Source organism: Aptenodytes patagonicus, chromosome 8 (genome assembly GCF_965638725.1).
Source record: "Aptenodytes patagonicus chromosome 8, bAptPat1.pri.cur, whole genome shotgun sequence".
NCBI classification, from domain to species: domain Eukaryota; kingdom Metazoa; phylum Chordata; class Aves; order Sphenisciformes; family Spheniscidae; genus Aptenodytes; species Aptenodytes patagonicus.
In genome coordinates, this window is record NC_134956.1 from 13,453,611 (window position 1) to 13,474,576 (window position 20,966).

At 42.3% G+C, this 20,966-nt stretch overlaps 2 protein-coding genes across 4 annotated transcripts; one reads left to right on the top strand and one right to left on the bottom strand.

Annotated features, from left to right (window-relative positions):
- Window positions 1-1,089: 1,089 nt before the first annotated feature.
- XPC (XPC complex subunit, DNA damage recognition and repair factor) lies at window positions 1,090-14,444 on the bottom strand. 3 transcript variants are annotated; one of them, XM_076346422.1, is made up of 16 exons: window positions 14,316-14,444; window positions 13,364-13,562; window positions 12,318-12,445; window positions 11,362-11,485; window positions 10,294-10,378; window positions 9,617-9,774; window positions 9,285-9,405; window positions 7,808-7,897; window positions 6,429-7,364; window positions 5,790-5,950; window positions 5,448-5,529; window positions 4,861-4,995; window positions 4,189-4,358; window positions 3,761-3,854; window positions 3,124-3,213; window positions 1,090-2,460 (listed from the first exon to the last, which is right to left on the bottom strand). In XM_076346422.1, the coding sequence occupies exons 1-16, from the start codon at window positions 14,413-14,415 to the stop codon at window positions 2,248-2,250; spliced, it is 2,886 nt and encodes a 961-aa protein (XP_076202537.1). In that variant the 5' UTR covers window positions 14,416-14,444; the 3' UTR covers window positions 1,090-2,247. The 3 variants fall into 3 exon arrangements, with proteins under 3 accessions (XP_076202537.1, XP_076202538.1, XP_076202539.1); XM_076346423.1 differs by lacking the exon at window positions 7,808-7,897 and having other exon boundaries at window positions 14,316-14,441; XM_076346424.1 differs by lacking the exons at window positions 1,090-2,460; window positions 3,124-3,213 and having other exon boundaries at window positions 3,796-3,886.
- Window positions 14,445-14,518: 74 nt separating this feature from the next.
- On the top strand, window positions 14,519-17,857 carry LSM3 (LSM3 homolog, U6 small nuclear RNA and mRNA degradation associated). Its single transcript, XM_076346425.1, has 4 exons — window positions 14,519-14,578; window positions 15,590-15,700; window positions 17,029-17,124; window positions 17,454-17,857. The coding sequence occupies exons 1-4, from the start codon at window positions 14,558-14,560 to the stop codon at window positions 17,532-17,534; spliced, it is 309 nt and encodes a 102-aa protein (XP_076202540.1). The 5' UTR covers window positions 14,519-14,557; the 3' UTR covers window positions 17,535-17,857.
- The last annotated feature ends 3,109 nt before the right edge of the window (window positions 17,858-20,966 follow it).

The following is a 20,966-nucleotide window of genomic DNA, read 5'->3' on the forward strand; positions in this document are numbered from 1 at the left end:
AACAGCACAGCTGCTCTCTGGCCTATATACTGCTGTGTGATGGAAGGCTGATTCCAGCCTACCGTGGTTTCACTCCCCATTACTGACTACTTAAGTAATAGTAACTTCCTTGCCTCATTCCTTCAAGATTATTTGAAAAATACGATGGTTCAACCCGACTGGATACAGCCTCCTGCATTTTTAAAGAGACTGGGGGTTTACCTATGCATTCAACAGCTTAAAATACTTTTTGTCTTACATAATAGTGTGTACGCAGGAATGACGCAAAATACAGACTCCTTTCACTGGCAAGAACATCGTGTTTCCCAGGCCGGGCGTGCTGGTGGAGCCAAGGCTCGCTTTCATTGCACGTACACAAACGACATTTCCATAGAAACAACTGAAGCAGTATTTCTCTTGCTTCCTTACCAAAATTGACAGAACGTGTACTTGATCTGTCCATCATCCCTTTCTGCTCTGGTCTCCCTTAAAGCGTATTTACCCTTTCATCTTTTGCGTGCTTAGTTTAGGAGAGCTGGCTGCCTATGTAGCTGCCCTCTGAAGATGTTACTGTCTCTTTCCTTGCTGACTATAAATAGTCACTAGACTCGTAACTTCGTGTATCTGTGCCGAGTGTCCCAAGTTAGGAAGTACGGAGTCGCTTTGGTATAGCTGGTACCACCTTCCGTTTTAAGCAGATGACAAATTACCAATACCAGCAGGAGCTGGACGCGGGCCCTCGCATTCCAAGTACTTATCCCAGGATGTATCCTGTGTATCAGCACAATGACTAACACAGAAGGAACTACGTCCTCTGTGCCCTCTGCAGTTTTACCAGTTCATGCAAGACTTACTTAGAATTTTTCTTGAAGCCTTATATACAGGTCATATCTATTCCCCAAGCCTCCAACTTAGGCTGCTCTTTACTTATTTAGAATTCGGTAGCAAAAACTAATGACTCGGAATGAAGACCCTTAACATTAAAACAATTCACAAGCAGCCAGCTCTGGGATATCCTGGGACCCGATTTGTGACTTCTGGAAATACTACAGGGTGTTCTTATCCTTGCATAAGAGTCCTTCCAGGGAAACAGAGCTGCTCACAGAAGAATGAGCTGGCCGGAGGGGAGGTGTTAACGGACAACACACTCTTTTTCCATACTTTATTTTGTTCTACAAATACAGTACAAAAATAGAGTTTTTTCTGAACATAATTAAATGTAAGCCATTTTCTTGCATTTCAATCTGTGACCATGTCCACCAATGACTAGACTGTATTCCCCTCTATTTTTGAAGAGACAGTGTCAGTGTAACTCGATTATAAAAATACTGCAAAAGACAGATCAGCGTTTCTATTACAAAACTGCAGGAAAAGCTTGTGTAGATTTAACATTCCTTTCTTAAGTGTTTTTAAATGCTTGGGGACTGGATAACATTTACAAGAGCTCTCTGGTTTCAGTGAATTTCATTTCTCAGCCAGTTTTACATGTTTTGCTCCAGAACATATCCACGTGGTCTTGATTAAACAAAACTGAAACAAATATGTATATATTCAAGTTACTTAAGAAGACATATTTAACCCTAAGTTTGAAATGAGGACAGGGCTTCTCTCTTCTAATGCACAAGATTTCTGAAAGTAACGGAAGATTGTAGGCTGAAAAGCCAAACTGAGTTTTCACAAAAGGCAGGTATTCTTTAGAAAGCAGATTTTCAGATTCCTCCAAACCTTGACTGCATTTTTTTTTACACCTTAGAGGAAGTATTTCCCCTTCTGTGATGATGAGACAGTAAGACCAGAACTCTACCTCACCACTGATTTGGATAAGGTATGAATCAAAGAGGGCGGCGTTAGTAGTCCTTTGGCCAGCTCACCACAGACTATTAAATAGCAGCGGCATGCTTTAGTTCTGAGCAAGCAGGAAAAAATGGAAAGGAGAAAAATGGGAAAAGACAGTGCTAATGAAAAGAATGCCTCAGAAAACAGAATTATTAGTGCTGAGTGATACAAAAGAGAGCAAAAAACCCCAACAGCACAAAGTGATCTTCTCAGAAGGTACAACTGCACATCTGCTTCTCGTAAGTCCAAGGATCAAAGGATGAACCTAACTACCTGTGACAGCAAAAGAAACTCTTGATACTGAATTAGGGTGGTCCCCGGTAGCTCAGAAACACAAGTGCACAGGAAGACTAAGTCCTTAACTGGCAAAGGATACTTCTGTTGTGACTATCGTTCTTGCATCTGGAAACGGCAAAGAAATGCTTGTTCTGATCACAGTTTCTCAAAAGGGAACAACTGTGCTGCTTCTCCTTTCTTTTCTCGCTTGCTCTTTCTGGTTTTCTCCTCTTCTTTTTTTTTCTCTAACTGGCGATTTTGGGGCCAAGAAATGGCCACATTCCCTACTGCAGTCTCTGAACTCGGACCTCCTTCTTCATCAGAAGAGCATCTCGCTCCTTTCTCTGTCTCAGGTGCTGATGGCTCAGTCTGGAAAAAACAGGTGTGAAAATCGAAAAGTTGCTCTGGAAATCACTCGTAACTACCTCCTTCTGAAAGGGCTTGTCTTCCATCACAGTGACACTTAACGACATAACAAAAGTTGGCTGCTCTGGTTTGGGCTTCTTGCCCAAAGCAGTGTGTTTCTATTCCTGGATGTCAAGCATTTGTTCAACACAAGCAAAATATTTTTGGCTGTGGAATAATAAAAATAAACCTGCTTTAAAAAGATCATGCTTTTCACCTTTCTCAATGGGGAAAAGATTAAGAACTAAAACATCTGACTGCATAACAAAAAGCAGCCCCCTCTCATCCTGTTAGCTACTTGCTTGGCTTGGAGGAATAAATCTAGGAAGGGGCTATGTCAAAACAGAAACTAATACCAAAATAAATGATGCTTTGCGAAACACTGATCTCTTGTTAAACAATAATGAATCTTTCATAGACATGACCACATCGAATTTCTGGTGTAGTTTTTTTTACTAGTTGCTAGTCACATGCTACAACAGGAAAGAAAAAGATTTTTGAGCAACCACACTCTGGAAGTTCTACACTCTACAGCTGGAAATGTAACACATTGGAAAGACTGGAAAAAATCTCTCGGTCGAGAAGTATCATCCTGAAAAAGAAACCACTAATAGAAATGCAGAATACCTTGATGGAGTAGCGTTGCTTCAGTCTCTCTCTGATAAGAAGTCCTTTTGTCAGCAGCTTCCAATTCCCCAGAGCTCTTTTCTCACGCTTCTGTGTGGGATTGTTATTGAAAAATTTACTATTGTAAGTGTCAATGTATTTACACCAACAGAAAATGGAAGTTTGAAGATTTTAAACTGCCATTAAAAAAAACCACGCCAACTTAAATGTGTCACATTAAAAGATTATAGGCCAGTAGGATTCTTAAGAGTAAAATGTACTGGTGTCCAATTATCTGCTAAATACATGAATTACTGTCACTTTCTAATGTGCATCCTGACTCTGTAAATTACACCAGAACCACCTTCAAAACTTTAACCTCATATGTGTATTCCTCATTTTTGTTTCCCAGCAGCCACAGAAAACTATTCCAGAGTATGCACTATTTCGGATATTGCTACACACTTGTATTGCATCCCACTGCAGTCTGGACAGCAAGCCCAAAATGGGGGATTTGCAGGATGCAACTAGCCAGAGAGCTAGTCACAGAGCTCTGTGTCTGTTGCTTACACAGCCCACTCTTGTTTGACTGTCCACAGTTTAAATGAAATTTACTTAATAAATGTAACAATAAGGAAGCTGCAAAAATAATTCTCACCTCCTTCTCCTTCTTTTCTATTTCCGCTTGTTCATTCTCCCAGGCAGCAATGAGGACCTCTTTATACTCCTCACAGACAACGTAGCCATCGGTACTAGGAAGGAGAACACAATCCTCTGTCAGCTACTAGAAGAAAAAAGAAAGGGAGCAAATGCCTGCTGACCCAGCCAAACCAAAAGCAAGCTACTGAATATTGACAGAACCATCTCTCAGTCTCATAGGATCTAAGTGTGTAACTCATCACCTATCGTCCCCACACAAGTGCAGACTCTTAAAGCATATAAAGGCACTTCTGTATGCCAGGGCCACTGACTCCACTGCCACTACTAGCACAAGAGAGGAGGGTGTGTACTCCTTAACACAGGGTATACAGCTTCTGCAGGACATCAAAATCTATCAATCAGCTGCAACAAAGCAGCTTTACATACACTGGGTGCGAGTAGCCACTGTGAAAATCAAATCCAGTGATGGCTTGAGCACAGTCAATGTCCAACTTCCGCGCCAATCTGTTCAGGTTTGGGAGTCTCAGCTGCACACAGCCAATGGGTAACATGGATGGCAGGAAGAGGTAGACATTTCCATATTCATTCCGAGGAACCTGTTATTGCAAAATTAAAGAGAAATGGTGACACTCCTGGTCTCTGGAGAGAGGTGAAAATCCCTGCTGCAACCCACGGACTCTCCCTTCCTTCTGACCTGCTACATTCCACTCTAGTATACAATTAATATTCACATGACAAGGCACAAGCCTAGATTTTAGCTGCATGGTTATCTCCTAGTTATGTTCTCTGCCCAGGCCTTGTTACTCAGGCTGTAATGCAGAGAATTAGCAAAACAAACATGGGGTAGGCAAATTAGATCAACAAAATCATAAAGTTAGCAGTCTGCACTGCTAGCACTCACTACTTGTACTCAGGAAAGAAAGGCCTCAATGAAGTTTTGACCATTTCCTCCTGGGTACAGTTACCTCAGAAGTCTTAATCCTGAATCCAGACGTTATTGACTGATCTCACCTCTGAAACATGCAACTTTAGAAAAATAAAACCCACAGCTCCATACAAACACTTCCTTTAACACCAGCCCTCTGCCTCCCTAGCTACCTTTCCATCCACTGCTATAGGTGGCTGATACTCCTCTGTCTGCCAGCGACCAAACAGTGCCAGATCCTCTTTGTCCCGGTTTGCAGGCTCTGCAAGGCGCGCCTTCCTCGCCTGGTTGGAAAATCCTTTCACCATCTGTGCAAACACAATGACCAAGCCTGTAACACCACAGCAAGAAGCTGCCAGGGATTTCAGACTTTCCTAGGACATCAAAGGAGAAGGCTCTGGGAGAGAAGAAATGTCTATTTCCTAGCTTCAGCATCCATTGCTTATAAATGATAACCCACGGCACCTGTATGCAACAGCGAGCCAGATCCTGCAGTTCATATAAAACGCTAGGATGCCTTTAAAGATGAAAAGGGTGCAGTTCTGCTAGATACCCTTGGGGTGGGAAGAAGAGATAGCTGGGCTTCGGGTAGTATATTGGAACTATAGGCACAGTAGATTCACAGTGCAGCTACCACAAACCACGCAAGCAAGTGAGAAATCTACATTTGCTGACAGAGAGAAGGCAAAAAACAAAACAGAATTGAGCCTGAACTTTAGAGGGCAGACGTGTTGCACAGGGGGAAGTCAAACCCTCTTACCTTGTAAGGTACTTCTCCAATCCTCACCACTCGAGCTTGCTTCAGCCAAGTGTCCTTGGAGTGCAGCGTGTGTACACAGTCTCTAAAGAGGCCAGAAGGAAGCACCGTAAGAGTTTTGAAGTCTCTCCATAAAAGACTTCCAAACTGTTATTCGCATGTTAGGAATTGTAAAAAAGCTGTATCTAAGTGATACGCAAATGCTGTCTGAGCAGCTAAATGCCTCATCCTGTCTATGCATGTGGCCTGAGACTACTGCTGATACCATCATGGTCTTCACACAAATTAGCTCTTAAATTTGTTACAAAGATCACAGTCGCACATGACAGCATGTGCACCACTCACCTGGAGTAGACAGCCTCTCCCCTGCAGTACCCTAGGACAGCAGCTGACTCAGGATAGATCGCCTGATATTTCAAGAGGTGCCTCTTCAGTGCATAAAGAGGGTGGTTTTTATACTCTCCAATTGCTGTTGGTAGAGGTTGATCTTGAAGCTTAACTTGAAACTGTAGGAATTATACAAAGAAGAGTGATTTCACAACTCTCTTGCACTACCCTTTGTAATAAAATAAGAATGACTATAGTATGGATCAAAGGAAAAAAACACCAGAAACTTAATCAGATGAGCCAACAGACCAAAGCATTCTTGTTGCAAATAGGTACTTAGATGTGTACCCAGATCTACGTATTTTAAAGACTCTCTCCAAGAAGGGTAATGCTAAACTGTACAGAAAACACATTAGTAAGTTTCCAGCATGGGCTGTCCAGTAGTTTTACTATCCAGATTTCTCTGAACAGCCTCAATTTGATATTATTTTAATCTGTCATTGTATATTTCCTTTAAAACATGCTCAATCTGAACATTTCAAGCTCAAATACAAACTTCCTTCCTCATGGAAAGATTCCTAATGATTTTTGCCTGAATGAGAATCCAAGGACTGGACTCCTGGCACTAAATGTCCTGAATAACCCATTGCAATTTACCTCATTTTCCTCCTTCTCGTCTCTTTCCACATGGGGACTTTTATACGGTTGCAGCGTGTCTTCCCACCACTCAGGGTCCACACGACTCTTCCTTGTTGCGGTCATCCACACTGGGTCATATCTTTGCGTCACATCCCTGACACTCCCATCATTGTCAAATCCCACAATATAGAAAAGCGGCTTTGTGGCATATGTGAAGCACACCTGGGGCTGGCCAATGTTGCCATGAACACAGTCTACACACACCCACTTGTCCTCACGTTCAAGGAAAACCTCCAGCCACTGGTCTGTGCCCATCACTTTCCCTACCTCCTGCTGTCCGTCATCCTCATCACTAGAAATTATTTTGTTTCTCTTTCTCTGTGCAAGAGGCAAGGCTGGAGCTGTACTTTTTGCTGGCCTAGGCTCAGCTCCATATGAATTTTTGGATAGCCTTGATTCTGAAGTCTCAGTTTTGGGGCTTTTTATAGCTGCTACCTTTGACTTCTGGGAGCCCAGTGAGCTCCTCCGCCTTTTAGAGACAGTTTCAAAATCCTCATCAGAGAGATCACTCTCCTCCTCTGAAACCTCAAAGTCCGAAACACTGCCCTCATTACTTCCACTCTCTTCTTTGTAACACACTTTGGAGGCCACTCGTCTCCGGCGATCATTCTTGGGCCTCACTGGCACATCTTTTTCCGCCAAACTGCTCTCTTCATTACTAGATTCCTTCTGTTCCTGGCTGCCTGTAGTGAACTTTGACTTGTGTGTCCTTTTGGTCTGAGCAGTTTTGCGTTTCTCTGGCTCCTTGTTGTCTTCTTTGCTCTCTGAGGATTTTTCATCCTGTTTGGCTTTTCTGCAGGGGCATTTTTTTGCCACAGCTTTGGGTGTTGTGGCAGAGCTCTCCTGCCCCTCAGAGGTAGTGCTGAGAGACTGCCTCTTGGATGAGCTTTTTCCCTGCAAAGAAAGAGTTTAGGTCACTCTTATTACCATGGCTAAGAATATGTTAAAAAGAAGACTGAAATCAGCACGAGGTGCATGCAGACCAAAGGTTGGCCACCGTGGTAAATCTGCATGTCTCAGGGACTTGAAAACTTCAGGCAAATGGCTGAAGAGAGATGTACTCAAGCAGCAAGTGTTTGCTGTCTAAGTTTTAAAGAAATTTAAAACCATTGAAGCATAAGAAGTCTTTGCTGAAACACACAAAATGGGTGTTTTTTTTAAAGGAGAAACCTAAAAATTAAGGGTTTGCGTCTTCTGCACTGTAGACAGAACACTGTCATCACCCTGGTTCATGCAGTAAGCGATTCACTTCAAGCTGCAACAGCCAGAAAGTTTCTTCAATCCTACTCTCTAAACCAGTGACCTATTCCTTATTCCACACACGCAACAAAATCTACCTTTGCTCTTGTCTCCTTGAGAGGAATAGGCTGAAAAGACAGCACGAGGCGACACAGCAGCTGCAATGCTCGCAGAATAATTAAAAATATCTGCAAAAGCAAAAATAAAGCATGTTTAACCTTTTTTCAAGGTATATAAAAAAAATTCTTGAAGCTCTTTTACAATCTGGGTTCTGTCACAAATCATTTTCATTCCTACCTTTTACCCAGTGCTGTATACACTGGCACAGATGTGTAGGTAGCCCAGTTGCTATAGTATTAAAGCACCGCACAGTCTTCTCTGGCTCTTACTTATGCTACTGCTGTGGCAGGGGTACTGCTGTTAACTCACAGATGAGGAATCAATTCCTAAAGAGGCTAAATGAACCATCCTGCTGGAGCAGACACAGTAATTCAACCAAATCCCATCTACCCTATCAGTCTCTCATTCTTGAGGAAAACTGAGTAAGATGACTCTCAATCTTGCCTCCCAAAGGTGGCCAAAGCCAACCACATACCATCAGCTGAACCCAGCAGAAACACCAGCCATTCAGAGAATGTCATTACAGTCACAACCGAGTGGCTAATAGCTGTGACCTGGCAACTGCCTTCCTGCATGGGACTCAACTGAAGCTGCCTAAGCAAGGTTTGCTTTGTCTTTTCCTCCTGTCCCAGGAAGTGACATCTCTGCATTTCCACGGTTTCCAAGCCACCACAACTGCTTCCTGTTTTGCAGCAGAGAAGCTGCAACATCCCACTTTATCACCAACAGGGCAGAGCTGCAAGCCGTGCACCTACCTGCAAAGCAGCAGCTCATTTCTGCTCTTTCAAATGTCCCGTCAATTTGATCTTCTGTGTTTCCCCCTCCCTCAGTTGTTTTACCAAAATCTCCATGTGACTTGAACCAACTGACTCCACTTCTTCCCTTAATCCAATTCCACCACAAAATGACTGTAAAGTTGAAGTCCTTTTGAAGCCTTGGCCTCGGGCTGCTCTAAATCATAGCTCAATTCCTTTGGCCTTCAACGGTGCCTCATAGTAACAACCTTCTAACTCAAAGATCTGTAAAGAGTTTCTCTGGCTGCAAGTAAGCCCAAGAATTTCCTCACTCAAATTAGTATTTCAGAAGAAACCTATTAAGCTGGTTTGCTTTGATCTACACTGCTAAAGCAATATAAAGAAGGTAAAGCATACTTAAGAACAAGTAGCTCTATACGCTATACCTAAAGCCATCCACAGCAGAACATGGAGCGCGCAGTGACACCAACCAGAACTAGAGGCTCCAGTTAGGCACAGTTCAAATTGAATAATTTAATCACAGAAGGACTCCAGATAAAAATACAACAACAACAAAAAAAGCCACGGAATCACCCAAGTCACCAATTTGTTTTCTCCAAATCCATCCCTCAAACACCACTTTGTGCATGACCTGACAGCACTGCAGCACTGATCTAGCATGCAAACTCAGCAACCAACCCTGCACTTCCCAGTCACTTACATGAACCAACTCTTCATCATCTCGTGCGGCATAGATGGCAAAGCGCCTCTCCAAGGTCGACTGAAGGGGCTCTCCTTTTTCAGTGGAAAGCTCATCATTGACAGTGAAGGTTCCAACAAACCTGAAATATGAAACACCTACTTATTGTCTAGTGTTTGTGACTGTATTCTTAAACTTCATAGTTCATCCTTTCCTTCTGTGAAAAGGACAGACTGTCACCCTTGTATTTAAAATCAGAAAAATCACTGAAAATTGGTAATTACATTTACCCCTCTCCCTGAACCCTGGCTCTACATTCTACGTGACAGCATGATTAGGAGAGAGAGTTTTACCATTTCACCAAGTTGGAAAGGTAGAGAAGGTCCACTTGGCCTGCAGACACTTTTGTGAAGTGGGTGGGGATGATGGATAGACCAATGGCATGAAGATCTGGCTGGCTGCAGATCCTGTTCCTATAGAAACCATTTGCTAATAAACACAAGAGATGAACCTGAGAGAAAAAAGTTTCTATAGTGAGTTTACAAGAGATTTTCTTTGCTGGAACTATTGTCCATGGTATAGACGAGGAAGGCTTTACTGCTCCTTTTAACAGAGACGGGCAACAATGAAGCCTCCCAAGCATACACAGAGTGGACACAGGGCTGTCTTCAGATCACCATCAGAAGACAGTAAAGCCTTGAAGCCCCTATTAGTGCCTCCTGCTCTACATGACCGACAGTTTAACCCCAACAGAATGAGCAGATACACACTCAATGGAGAAAAATACACCCTACTCACATCTGCTTTGATTTAGAATCTTACTAATGCAGTCACTGATGTTTCTAACTTACAGTTTAGCAGAAGTCTAATGAGCATTTGTCAGGACTACAGCCTTTTTATTTTTTCACTACTAGCCATGGCTAGTATTTGATCAAATTATTTGATCAAAATTAGTTTGTCTTCATTACAAATCAGTTCAGACATCTTTATGCTCAGTTTTTACTCTGCCAGGTTTCTCGGTGACCAATACCTTATGTGTGTCCTCACGAACCTCCTTGCTGAAACGTTTCATCATTCTCCGAAGATACATCTCAAACTCGGCTTTCCTTTTTTCTCTGCATAAGATTACAAAAGAAATGGATGTTGTGGGTTTTCTATGGACCTGCCTTTCTAGATTCCTGAATTGGATCAGTTCACAAAGAGAATCCATCCCAGAGAATCTTCTGTGCATCCTTAACAAAAGTTTAGTTACTGGCTATGTGAATAGGCATACAGGCTGCACATGACTGACAAACTGTGAACTCCACATACCCAACTACTGAGAGCTTGGGTATATTCAGATGGCCTAAATTCCACCTAACTTTATGTGCCTACAGTTTCCGACCAGACAGCTTTGGATAGCTCCATACTAAAGTTATAATTCACCGTCTGAATTGTTTGACTTGTAGATTACTTCTAGCATTCCATTCAGACTCCTGGAAAAATGGTTTTCTCTTCCTTGATGAAGTCTTTTAACTTAGAGGCAACAGATATTCTGGTTGCTTTGTTATGAAGGGCTGGCCTGGGACAGTGCCCACCCTGTAACTGCATGAGGTATCATCAAGCCTCCAGCTGCCACACAAAGAAAGCCTTCCTTGGTATAATGCTCCCAGCTGCCAAGGACATTCATTCGACCCACCTATTCACACCTCAGGTATGGGCACACAGAGGCTTCCACCTGAGCTGTTAAGATATTTGCAGTACAACAATGCCATTCACCCACAGCTCTCCTTGAAGAGAGCTACTACTGTTCCTGGTTTGGAAACGTAGATATTAAAGCACAATGAAGTTAGAGGCTTGATTTTCAAGGAAGCTGAAAAACCTCCATTCCCACCAACCTCCACTGAAGAATTTTGGTAAAATTGTTAAAATTATTATGGTAAAAATGTTAAAATTTGGTAAAACTGTTCTCCATCCCATGACCTCGCATCATTCCAACTCAACAGTCTGCATGATGTGGGGATTTCCACCCAGAACTGAGCAAGTCAGTGACAGTCAAAACTTAGCGTATTTTTAACTTCATCCTTTAACGGCCCTCCACTGCCTCCCCTGTTCTTACCTCCTCTCTCTTTTCTTCACCTGCTCTGGGGTTTCAATCTCTATCTCGACAGGATTGCTTGGCAGCACCACTGCCGGAAGAACAGCAGCTTCTTCTAACTTATCTGTGGCAGGTTCCTGGAGTTCTGGAAAAACAAAATATTACTAAATGATAAGTAAACATGGAATAGATGCTCCAGGGAGGTCTGACAATGGGGTAAGAACCTACCTATCCTTCTCAAGTGTTCAAACAACCTACAAACAGAACATCCCCAGTAATTACCAGCTCCTGGATCTTCCATAACACTGTCTGTGCTCAGTTATTTCAAATAACTGTGGGATGCCAGCCACCTGCTGTTGAGGAATCGGCTCAGCACAGTCCAATGGCAAGTGACTGCCATAGGCAAACTGACAAACAGGAAAAAGGTGAATGAAGCAGATGTGACCTGAAGGGTACTTGTAGAGCAGCAAAGAAAAAAACTGACAACTGTTCACTTTAGAAGGCATAAATCTGTAGCAGCAAAACACGAAGATCATGATTCTTATCACAGTTTGTTGATGGCCACCTAATCAAACAGCTCAGTTGGTTTCATCTCCACTCTCCTTTACTAGGAAGTCGCAGTTTTGAATCTTCAAACCGACTCATTCTGAGCTGCTCAATATTAGACAACACAAACAGCTGAGGAAGTGCTTTGTGCATGGTAGCATAATTTTAACGTAAGCCAACAAATAGTCAAATTCAAGGCACTACCATAAGGTCAGTAGTTGTCTGGGTTTTTCTACTTTGGAACCATTCTAAAAGCATTGGGAGATATGAGCTTTTAAAGATACAGATATGCACATGGAGCATACTTTAGGTATACAGAGTATATACATTTACCTGAATCCAAATGAGAAATGGTTCAAAAATCAAATTACCAAAAAAAAAAGTGTGTAAGAATATTTACTCCTTAAAAAGAAAAAACACGCAATTGTTACCTTCCACATCCTCCCATTCATCTTCACTTTCATCATCATCATCGTCAGTATTGTCTTCATCCATCTCTTTTTTAACAGGAAATTCTCTCTTCAACTTTATCTCCTTCTGAGGGGGCTTCAGCGAGTCACTGTTAAAATTATCAAAATGGCTTTAGCATCAGGAAGTGTAGGTGCTTGTTTATTTAAGAAAAATAGAGAAAGAACACACTAAAAATAGGGAAATAAATGAAGCGTGACCTCTGCATCAGTAACAACACATTGAGTATTTGACAATTATATCACAGACACCTTCTCTGTAAAGGAAACCACCTTTGCCATAAATAACCACGGAGTCAATGGAGCAACACTTTTTCAGTGCAAACTTAGGTCCTGGTTCTGCAAGGATGTTTAGGAAGATGCCTGAACCTACAAAAGGCCCCATCCTTTAGAACAGCTTGTACAAATCAGTCCTTGGAGAAATGGTTCACTGAATCATTTGTTCTTACTGAACCTTCAGAGTGTACTGAAATTGGAGCTGTTTCTGTTTCACTACACTAATACCCAAGGCTCTGGCTGGCCAGTGAAATGAGACCAATCAGCTTAATTTCTCTTTATTAATTCATTTGCTGTAGCAACCTCCATGGGCAGACCATGCTGATATTCTATTTGGATTCCAAAAAACACCAGAGAATGATATGTTTAAAGATTTCTGCTCATCATTTTAAACCCAAATCTCAGGCCAACATTTCTATTCATGCTGGATTCCATAAAGCTTCCCTAGTCCCATGTAAAAACTATAACAAATGGAATAAAATTTTATATTTAAACCATTTAATTTGAAAAGGCTCACATATTTGATTCCCATACAGACCATCTTCCTCAGGACTGACTCTGCAGTGAATAAGACGGTACTTCTGTCCAGCTGTGTGACACAAATGTACTAAATTGGACTGATAGCCTAAAATAAACTGCTCACATGCACATATGCAGCACTGGACCCTAAACAAATAAGATGTAACCACGAACAGAGAGCTCCTATAGACTCGAATGATAATAAGTAAACTTACCTGCAAGTTTCCTCTTTGTTACGATTCCCTTTATTTCTAGTAATTTTTTTATTTTCTTTTATTAGTGATTTTGCCTGTTTTTGTTTTGAAGGCTTATTTGCTGAGTTGGAAACTCCAGTATCACAATCTTCTTCCTTCTTCCTAGCCAGAGCTTTTGAGTCGTTCTTCTTTACACTGGGCTTTTTCTCTTCAAAATCATCTGCATGGAACAGAAGAAAGATATGTTAAAGGATGAAGTCTTATCTCCATGGCAATCAGAAACAATACCTCCACAGACTTCATTAGAGACAGCTACAGAAGAAAGTGAGCACTCACGATGATGAGCATATCATTGTTTCTGAATAAATAGGTAAGAATTGAACAAGAAGACCTGTTTAAGGAAAATACTCATAATAATGTAATGCACAAGAAGTACATACAGATTCCTGTAGTCCCACCAACGGCGTCAGCTGGAAAACAAGCATCGTGCTTGCTACTCACAAGAGATTATTGTTTTGTGAAGCTGCTCTGGAGAACTTTTTTCAGGGCACCTCCTGGGACTCGGACCCGCATGTCACGGCCGCCGCCGCAGCGGGGGGTGTCCGCAGCCCCGCCACGGCTGAGGCGAGTCAAACCCTCACCGGGTCGCCCAGTGTCCGATTTTCAGCCTTTGTCAGTGCTTCCAGACAGCGCGTGGGCCCCGCCGGACATTTCACACACGGATTTAAACCCCCGATTTCTGCGTGAATCGCCCCGCCCTCTGGCACCGCGGAGAACAGTTATCCGCGCCTCCAGCCTGAGGTAGCAGCCCTTTCCCTCACGGGGGCTGCCGGGGTCCAGCGCTGCCCTAAAAGCGAGCTGGCACTCGCCGCTCCCTAGCTCCCCCGAAACGCCAGAGGCCGGGAGAGGCCCCAAGCCCCGGCGGTGGCGCAGCGTCCTGCCCGGCCCGGCATGGCCTCCCGCCCGCACTCACCCTCCTCCTCCTTCGGCTCATCCCGCGGCGCCCCCAGCCTCCCGGAGCGCCTCTTGCTGGCAGCCGCCGGCCGGGGCGACGCTTTGCGCTTCCTGGCCATGGCGCTCCGCCGGCAGCGGGCAGGCTGCGACCCCCGCTGCAGCCCCCGCCGTGCCACCACCCCCGCCCCGCCCCGCCCCCGTCGGAGGGGAAGGGGAAGGGCCATAAAATCTCGCGGGAGAGCGCGGGAGGCGGTTTGAAAGATGGCGGATGAGGTGGACCAGGTGAGCGGCTCCCCGCTTCCCCCAGGGCGGGAGGCAGCGGCAAGGCCTTCCCCGCTGCGGCTGGGCCTGCGCTCCCGCCGCCCCCCGCCTTCCCTCCGCAGGCCTGGGGAAACCTCCGCGGCTGGACGGGCGTAAGATGGAGGCAGATTTTCGGCTGCCCAGCTGGGGCTGGGCGTACCTCCCGGCAAAGCTCCCCTCTTGGGCAGCCTTCGTGAGGCGCAGCCCCCCGGGGGGAGTGTTTGCTGTGTGAAATGAAGTTACTACACGGCCTCGGTCCTTGTGCTGCTGCCGGGGCTGTCAGGAGGGCGGGCAGGGCTCACTGCAGGCCCGTTTCCCCTAGGAACTGCCGGAGGAGGGAAACGGAGGAAAGCAACTGAGGAAAATACTCTTGGCTCTGCCTCGCTGAGAAGGAAATAGGTAGCATGCTGCGGGATATGCACAAAAATGGTCACACGTTTTAGCTGTGATCCTAAAAGTATGCCTTTATCACAAGAAGATCTCAGCCCCGTGTGTGTTCAGGTTTCTAACCTGCCTTGAGGTCTGGCATGACTGCTGTGTTAAGCTAGGCCTCAAGGAGAGGTGTGTGGGGCAGGAGGGGCAGCGTGTTACCCGGCTGACTGTTGTGTGCTGGCAAAACTGGCAGTGGGTGTTTGTTTTTCCTAGCCTGTGCCATGCGATGGCACAGGTGTGGTGCTGGTTCATGCAGATTAGGCTTTCTGCTGCAGTATGGACAATGGTTGCTGATAAGCAATATAGTTTATACAACAGTATGCGTGAGGCATGATTGCTGCAAACTAAACTGAAGTCTTAACTCATTTTGCTCAGGCCAGTGAATATTTGTAGAGTGGTAATATCAGCTGCACTCAGGTTCAACAGGATGTGAAGGAATGACTTGGAATATTTGTGTCTGTGTTCTTACCTGTTTGTTTTCTGTGTCTCGCAAACACTGAGGAATGGAAAAGTTCACAGGCTTCTTCTGTACAAATAACTTTTTTACTTTTATTTTTTTAGCAACAAACAACAAATACTGTAGAGGAGCCACTTGATCTCATCAGACTCAGTCTAGATGAGCGAATCTATGTCAAAATGAGGAATGACAGAGAGCTTAGAGGCAGACTACATGTAAGTAAAACTTTCAGAATGCTACTATGCTTATTCAGCTAAGCACTGGGCAGCCTTTTTTACGTACAATGGTCTAGTACAGAGATGCTTCATCCCTTGAAACATTCAAGGTCAGGTTGGACGGGGCTCTGAGCAACCTGAGCTAGTTGAAGATGTCTCTGCTCATTCCAGGGGGGTTGGACTAGATGACCTTTAAAGGTTCCCTCCAACCCAAGCGATTCTATGATTCTTCCATTGATTGTTTAAAGTGCAAGTAATTGTATCTCTTGGCTAAAAATGCAGAAGTGGTTAGAGAAGGTAGGTTAAAGATCATCTTAGTAACAAGGGCTGAACCCTTTCTCTTATCAAAAGTGTAATGTGATTGGTGGCAAAATCTGATTTGTTCAGTACTTTGTCTGCTATTAAATGTTTCTCTAGAGATTCAAGAGATATATTTTGTTTTTCTTGTCTCCTGAACGATACCAAGAAATTCATTCCACTGCTTTTGGCTTCCATTTCTGCATCTGAAATAAGCAATAATACTGCAGGCCTCTTCTTGTGAAGTACACTGAGGTGTCTTTAAGACTGAATTAAGAATGAGATTATCATTATCAAACAAGTATCTCTTAAGGCACACCCTCTGAGGGTATGATGGGATATGTACTCAGCTGGATTCTCTGCAAATCGCATTTGTTGAAGTGCTTTCTTCTGAGAGTGATATGTCTCTTGATGAGACAGATTTCTTGCTTTCTGTTAAGTCAGTCATCCTTCCTGAGTACTGTACTGTGTTGGGGAAGAGATCCAGCTGCCCCATGCATTAACTGGGCCTCAACTCCTTTGGGAACACAAAGATAAGGAGAAATCCATGAGGCACACGTGTAGTTTGCAACATGCTTTTGTAAGGTGTTTGGAACGTGTGCTTATTTTAAGTTTTTTGTAGCATTGTATGAATTACAGCTTTCATATTATTTAAGTTGGCCCCAAGCAATCAGTTCCAGGAGGCTGGACTGGCAGCAGAGAATGTATTAGCTGGTTTAATGTTAATGAAGTGTGTCTGTCTCTGAGTTCTTGCATGTGTTCTCACTGAAAGCTTCAGAGATATTTCCTGGAAGAACATTTCAGTAAATATAAATGTCTTTCCTTTTTTTTTATGCTGCAGAGTACTGATTTGTTGGCATTTATCTTTGAAATTATAACTGTAACTGATACTACTTTGTTTTGACATAGTGGCACGTTTTGGTCAAAATCAGGCTAAACTAAGTATGTCTGAAAGTCTTGCTATAATTCTCATTTCAGTGAGCTTGTGTTTGAATTTTGGAAGAAATAATAAACTAACTTCATTCCTACAGGCATATGATCAGCACTTAAATATGATTTTGGGTGATGTGGAAGAAACTGTAACTACAATAGAGATTGATGAAGAAACCTATGAAGAGATTTATAAAGTAAGGACTTTAGCGTATTTATCCCCATAGAAAACTTTTTAAAAACTAAACTATGTTATATCATTGAAGTAGTTTATTGCTGACTACTTTTTGAACCAAGATCTAAAAGAAGTTTTGGGCAAATTGTTATGAAAGTACAAAGGATATCCAAAGATGTGGTGTTAGTTGTATTGATCTCTTAAGCATGCCAGAACGTTGTATGTTTGAGCTTGTATTTGTTGGAGTTGTTTCTGGTGTTTTGTTATGACTGAATTTGGTCATATGCTTAGCGGGATATGTTTTGTAAACTATGCTTTTGTAAATGTAAACTTTTCTTTCCTTCTTCATAGTCGACCAAAAGGAATATTCCGATGCTCTTTGTCAGAGGTGACGGCGTTGTGCTTGTAGCTCCCCCATTGAGGGTTGGTTGAAGCAACAAAGGATTTAACCTTGTTGGAAGGTTTCAGGCTTTTGGACAATGGTTTGTGTGTCTCAAAATTCTGTACATGTTTTTTATAGGATGTTTTTGTCTGTTCTTTTGGGAAGGGGCGGGAAGGGGAAATAGTTTGTCTTGCAGAAAGTACATGTAGTCAATTGAAGCAGTGTAAACCCGACCTGATTTTCTCAGAATTAATGTAACTGCTGTAAATTGGCTGTATTGTCACATCAGTAAAAGAATCCTTCATTTTTTTTTCAATCTTGGCAATAGTACTGTCTTAATTTTTTGTTTTAAATAAATTTGGTTTATCTTTCAGATTTGACTTGTCATGTTTTTGTTGAAGACATTATTCTTACGTTCTTCTATAGAGCTAGTGCTATACTAAGTTGTAGTATGTAGCCTCACTTTCTGAGAAAATGGTAACTTTTGTGTGTTGTGTTAATATCTGTCCTTACTAATACCTGAGTCTTGCAGATTGATGTTTGGTGGGGCAATACTACATTAATCTACCATGCTATAATTTATGGCTTTTCTATGTTCAAATTCTTGATGCATATCCTTGAGGCAGGGAAATAGTGTATATATATGCATCTTCCACTTAAGATATGTAAAGAAGATGGGCTTCTTTACAATGTTTTCAGATGTTTTTATTATGGCTTTGTTAACAGAGCTATGGTTTGCAAGGCCATAAGTAGAGACTGAGGTTGTTGCCTCGCATGCTGTTGAGTTGCCTGCTGCATGCATTTATTTCCCACTGTCTAGAGCCTGTTTCAGTTCCTGAATACATTAAATTCTGCTGAATGCTTAAGATGCTCATTAGTTATCTGTAGTCAAGGTGTACTAGAATCCTGAACATAGCTCTTTTTTAATACACACTTTCTCAGGCCCACCCTGTTTGCAATTTACTCTCCTAATTGTATGAAAACAAAAAAAGGCACATTATGAAATGTTTTAGTAAGTATGTTTGAAAGGCATATGAGAGATGTAGGTCTACACTGGGACATTTCCTACAGAGCCTGACTTGTGACTTAACAAACTTAATTTATCTAGGTTCTTAGGCATGCTCTGTGAGGTTAGCAAAAGCAGCTTGCTCTGGCACTTTCTCCTACAGTTAAAATCTTCATAACTTATGTCCATAGCTTGTGACAGTGGTGAGGAATGCAAGGTCTGCCTTGGTAAGCTCCAAGCCAGATTCTTAAAGGAATACTAACTCTTATAGCAGTAAAATTTATACACTCAGAAGATGAATGTATACTTCATGCTCTTTGAAATAAGGAAAGCAGGGACTGATACAAAATCTGCTCTGGCTTCTAGATGGCATCTGTACTCTGTTCTCATGCAATGTCCTCTAGCTTTGGGATAGATTTAAAAAATAGGAGTGATAGCTGAAGCTGAAATAGTGAAGCTATTGCTGAGAATTAGTGTGTTAATAGCAATTATAGTCTTAAATTTTTAATCACGTGGAGACTTGCTACCAAATTCCTTGCAGTTTGTTCTAAGAAAGGACAAATCGCTTCCACTTGTACATGCACGCAAGAGTTTATCTTAAACCTGTGTATGATGCTGTTTTCATATATGGGTCCCTTGTGTGCAAATGAAAGAAGAAAGCATCTGTACAACTTAGGACTGTAGCATTATTTGAATGAATAATTTTCATTCAAATTTTCCTCACTATACCATCCTTGCTTGAAGTTGGTCTGGGCTAGGACAGAAACCATTTTCTGTGATTCCTATCGCATCCATTCCTAGCGTGCTGTCTCTGCAAGAGTTAGCTCAGCGAGCATCAACTCCTGTTCCATGTGTACACAACCCTTGATGTTGGAAGAAAGCTAGTGATGCTACAACTGTTCCCCTTCTGAAAGGGGTACCAGGATGACTGCACTGAGATCCTTTTTAGTCTATTATCTTATTTCCTGCCACTCTAGGAGGCCAGAATAAACGCTTAGGGGGAGAGAGTAAGAATAGGTGAACACAGTGATAGTCCTCCAGTTCCCAGGGATCTGCACATCTGGGAAAGGAGAGAGTATGTTTCACAGAACCTGAGGGATTTCTCTTCTGTTAATTAGTCTACATCCTTTTAGAAGTCTGGTAAGCCCCTTGCTATGTATTGTTACGGTATGTCACAGGTTGAGCATGTGTTCTCTGAAGAAATACTTCTGGTTTTGGCTTTGTCTGGGTTGGGCTTGGTTTTGAACTTGCTGCCTGTCACTTTCATGTGTGTGATAGACAATGTTGGCTTGGTGGTATTCAGAGGTAGCAGAGTATACATTTATCTTTCCACCTTCTCTACTCCTAATTGTCCTTCGGTTCTCTCTTTCCCAGGTTGCAAACAGATTTTCAATTTAATAATTTTTGATGAAAGCTGCTCCATTCCTTTTTGTACTATGATTTTTGTATTGGAGGACTGACATGATACACACACAAGGTGTTGGTGCATCAAGAACTTCTGCCTTGATAAATTTTTGAATGAATATCTGTTAATAATATTTGTTAGATTCTCTGAGAATGATAATAGAGAGATGTGAGGTCTACATTGCCTTTACTTGAGCCATATTTGCCAACATAACACATTTATCTATATGTCCAGTAATTCTCTATTACAGAGTATCAGCATGGTTGAAAGAGGTCAGCTCACCTGACATAGCTCACCTGAATCCCTGTAGAACTCTTTTAAATAAAAAATTGTCTCATTTGTCACCTTCTGCTTCTTTTGAAGTTTTAAGTGAGAGATTATGCATGGTGGTTGCTAGCTCAGTTATTGTCTAATTGATTTCTTGGGTATTTACTGTCTGACTATAAAGACCTGTTATTGTTTATGTCCCTGAAATGTCCAGTAGCATCTCTTACTGACCCTCCAATTTGAAATGAGCTCTCCAGAGTGGGAGCTGGTCTAAGCTCCTCTGATAAATGTGGATTAAAAAAAAAAAAAAAATTTAAAAAGCTTTTCTGCAGTCTTGTCTCTTTCTTACTGTTCTTCCTATTCTTTGATCATCTGTTGCCTGTACTAAGCCTTTGTCAAGATTCCTGTTCCCAATGTGTTTGAAAAAGAATTTATCATTAATTTTCCTCAAATAATTCCTCAAGATTTCTCAAATACCTTTTCATATTGTTTTATGTTTTTAGCCTGCCAGAATTTTTAGTATTACTCAGTTTCTTAAAGGTTGCCTTTTTATTTCTAGTAGCTTTTTATAGATAGTAGTAGTCTTTCTACTACTGGTAGCTTTTAGCTTTTGGACTGCACCTTTTTGGTAGGTGGCAGAGTAATTTCTCAGTTTATTGACTTTAAAGAATTTCTGTTCTGCCTGCAAACATTTGACTCTCAGCAGCTCTTTTTTAACAGGATTTTTATTATGTAATTCCCTTTTTCAGAAGTGCTGGGAATAGTTGGTATAGTTGGACCTCTGGTGTCTTACTGCTTTTGTGA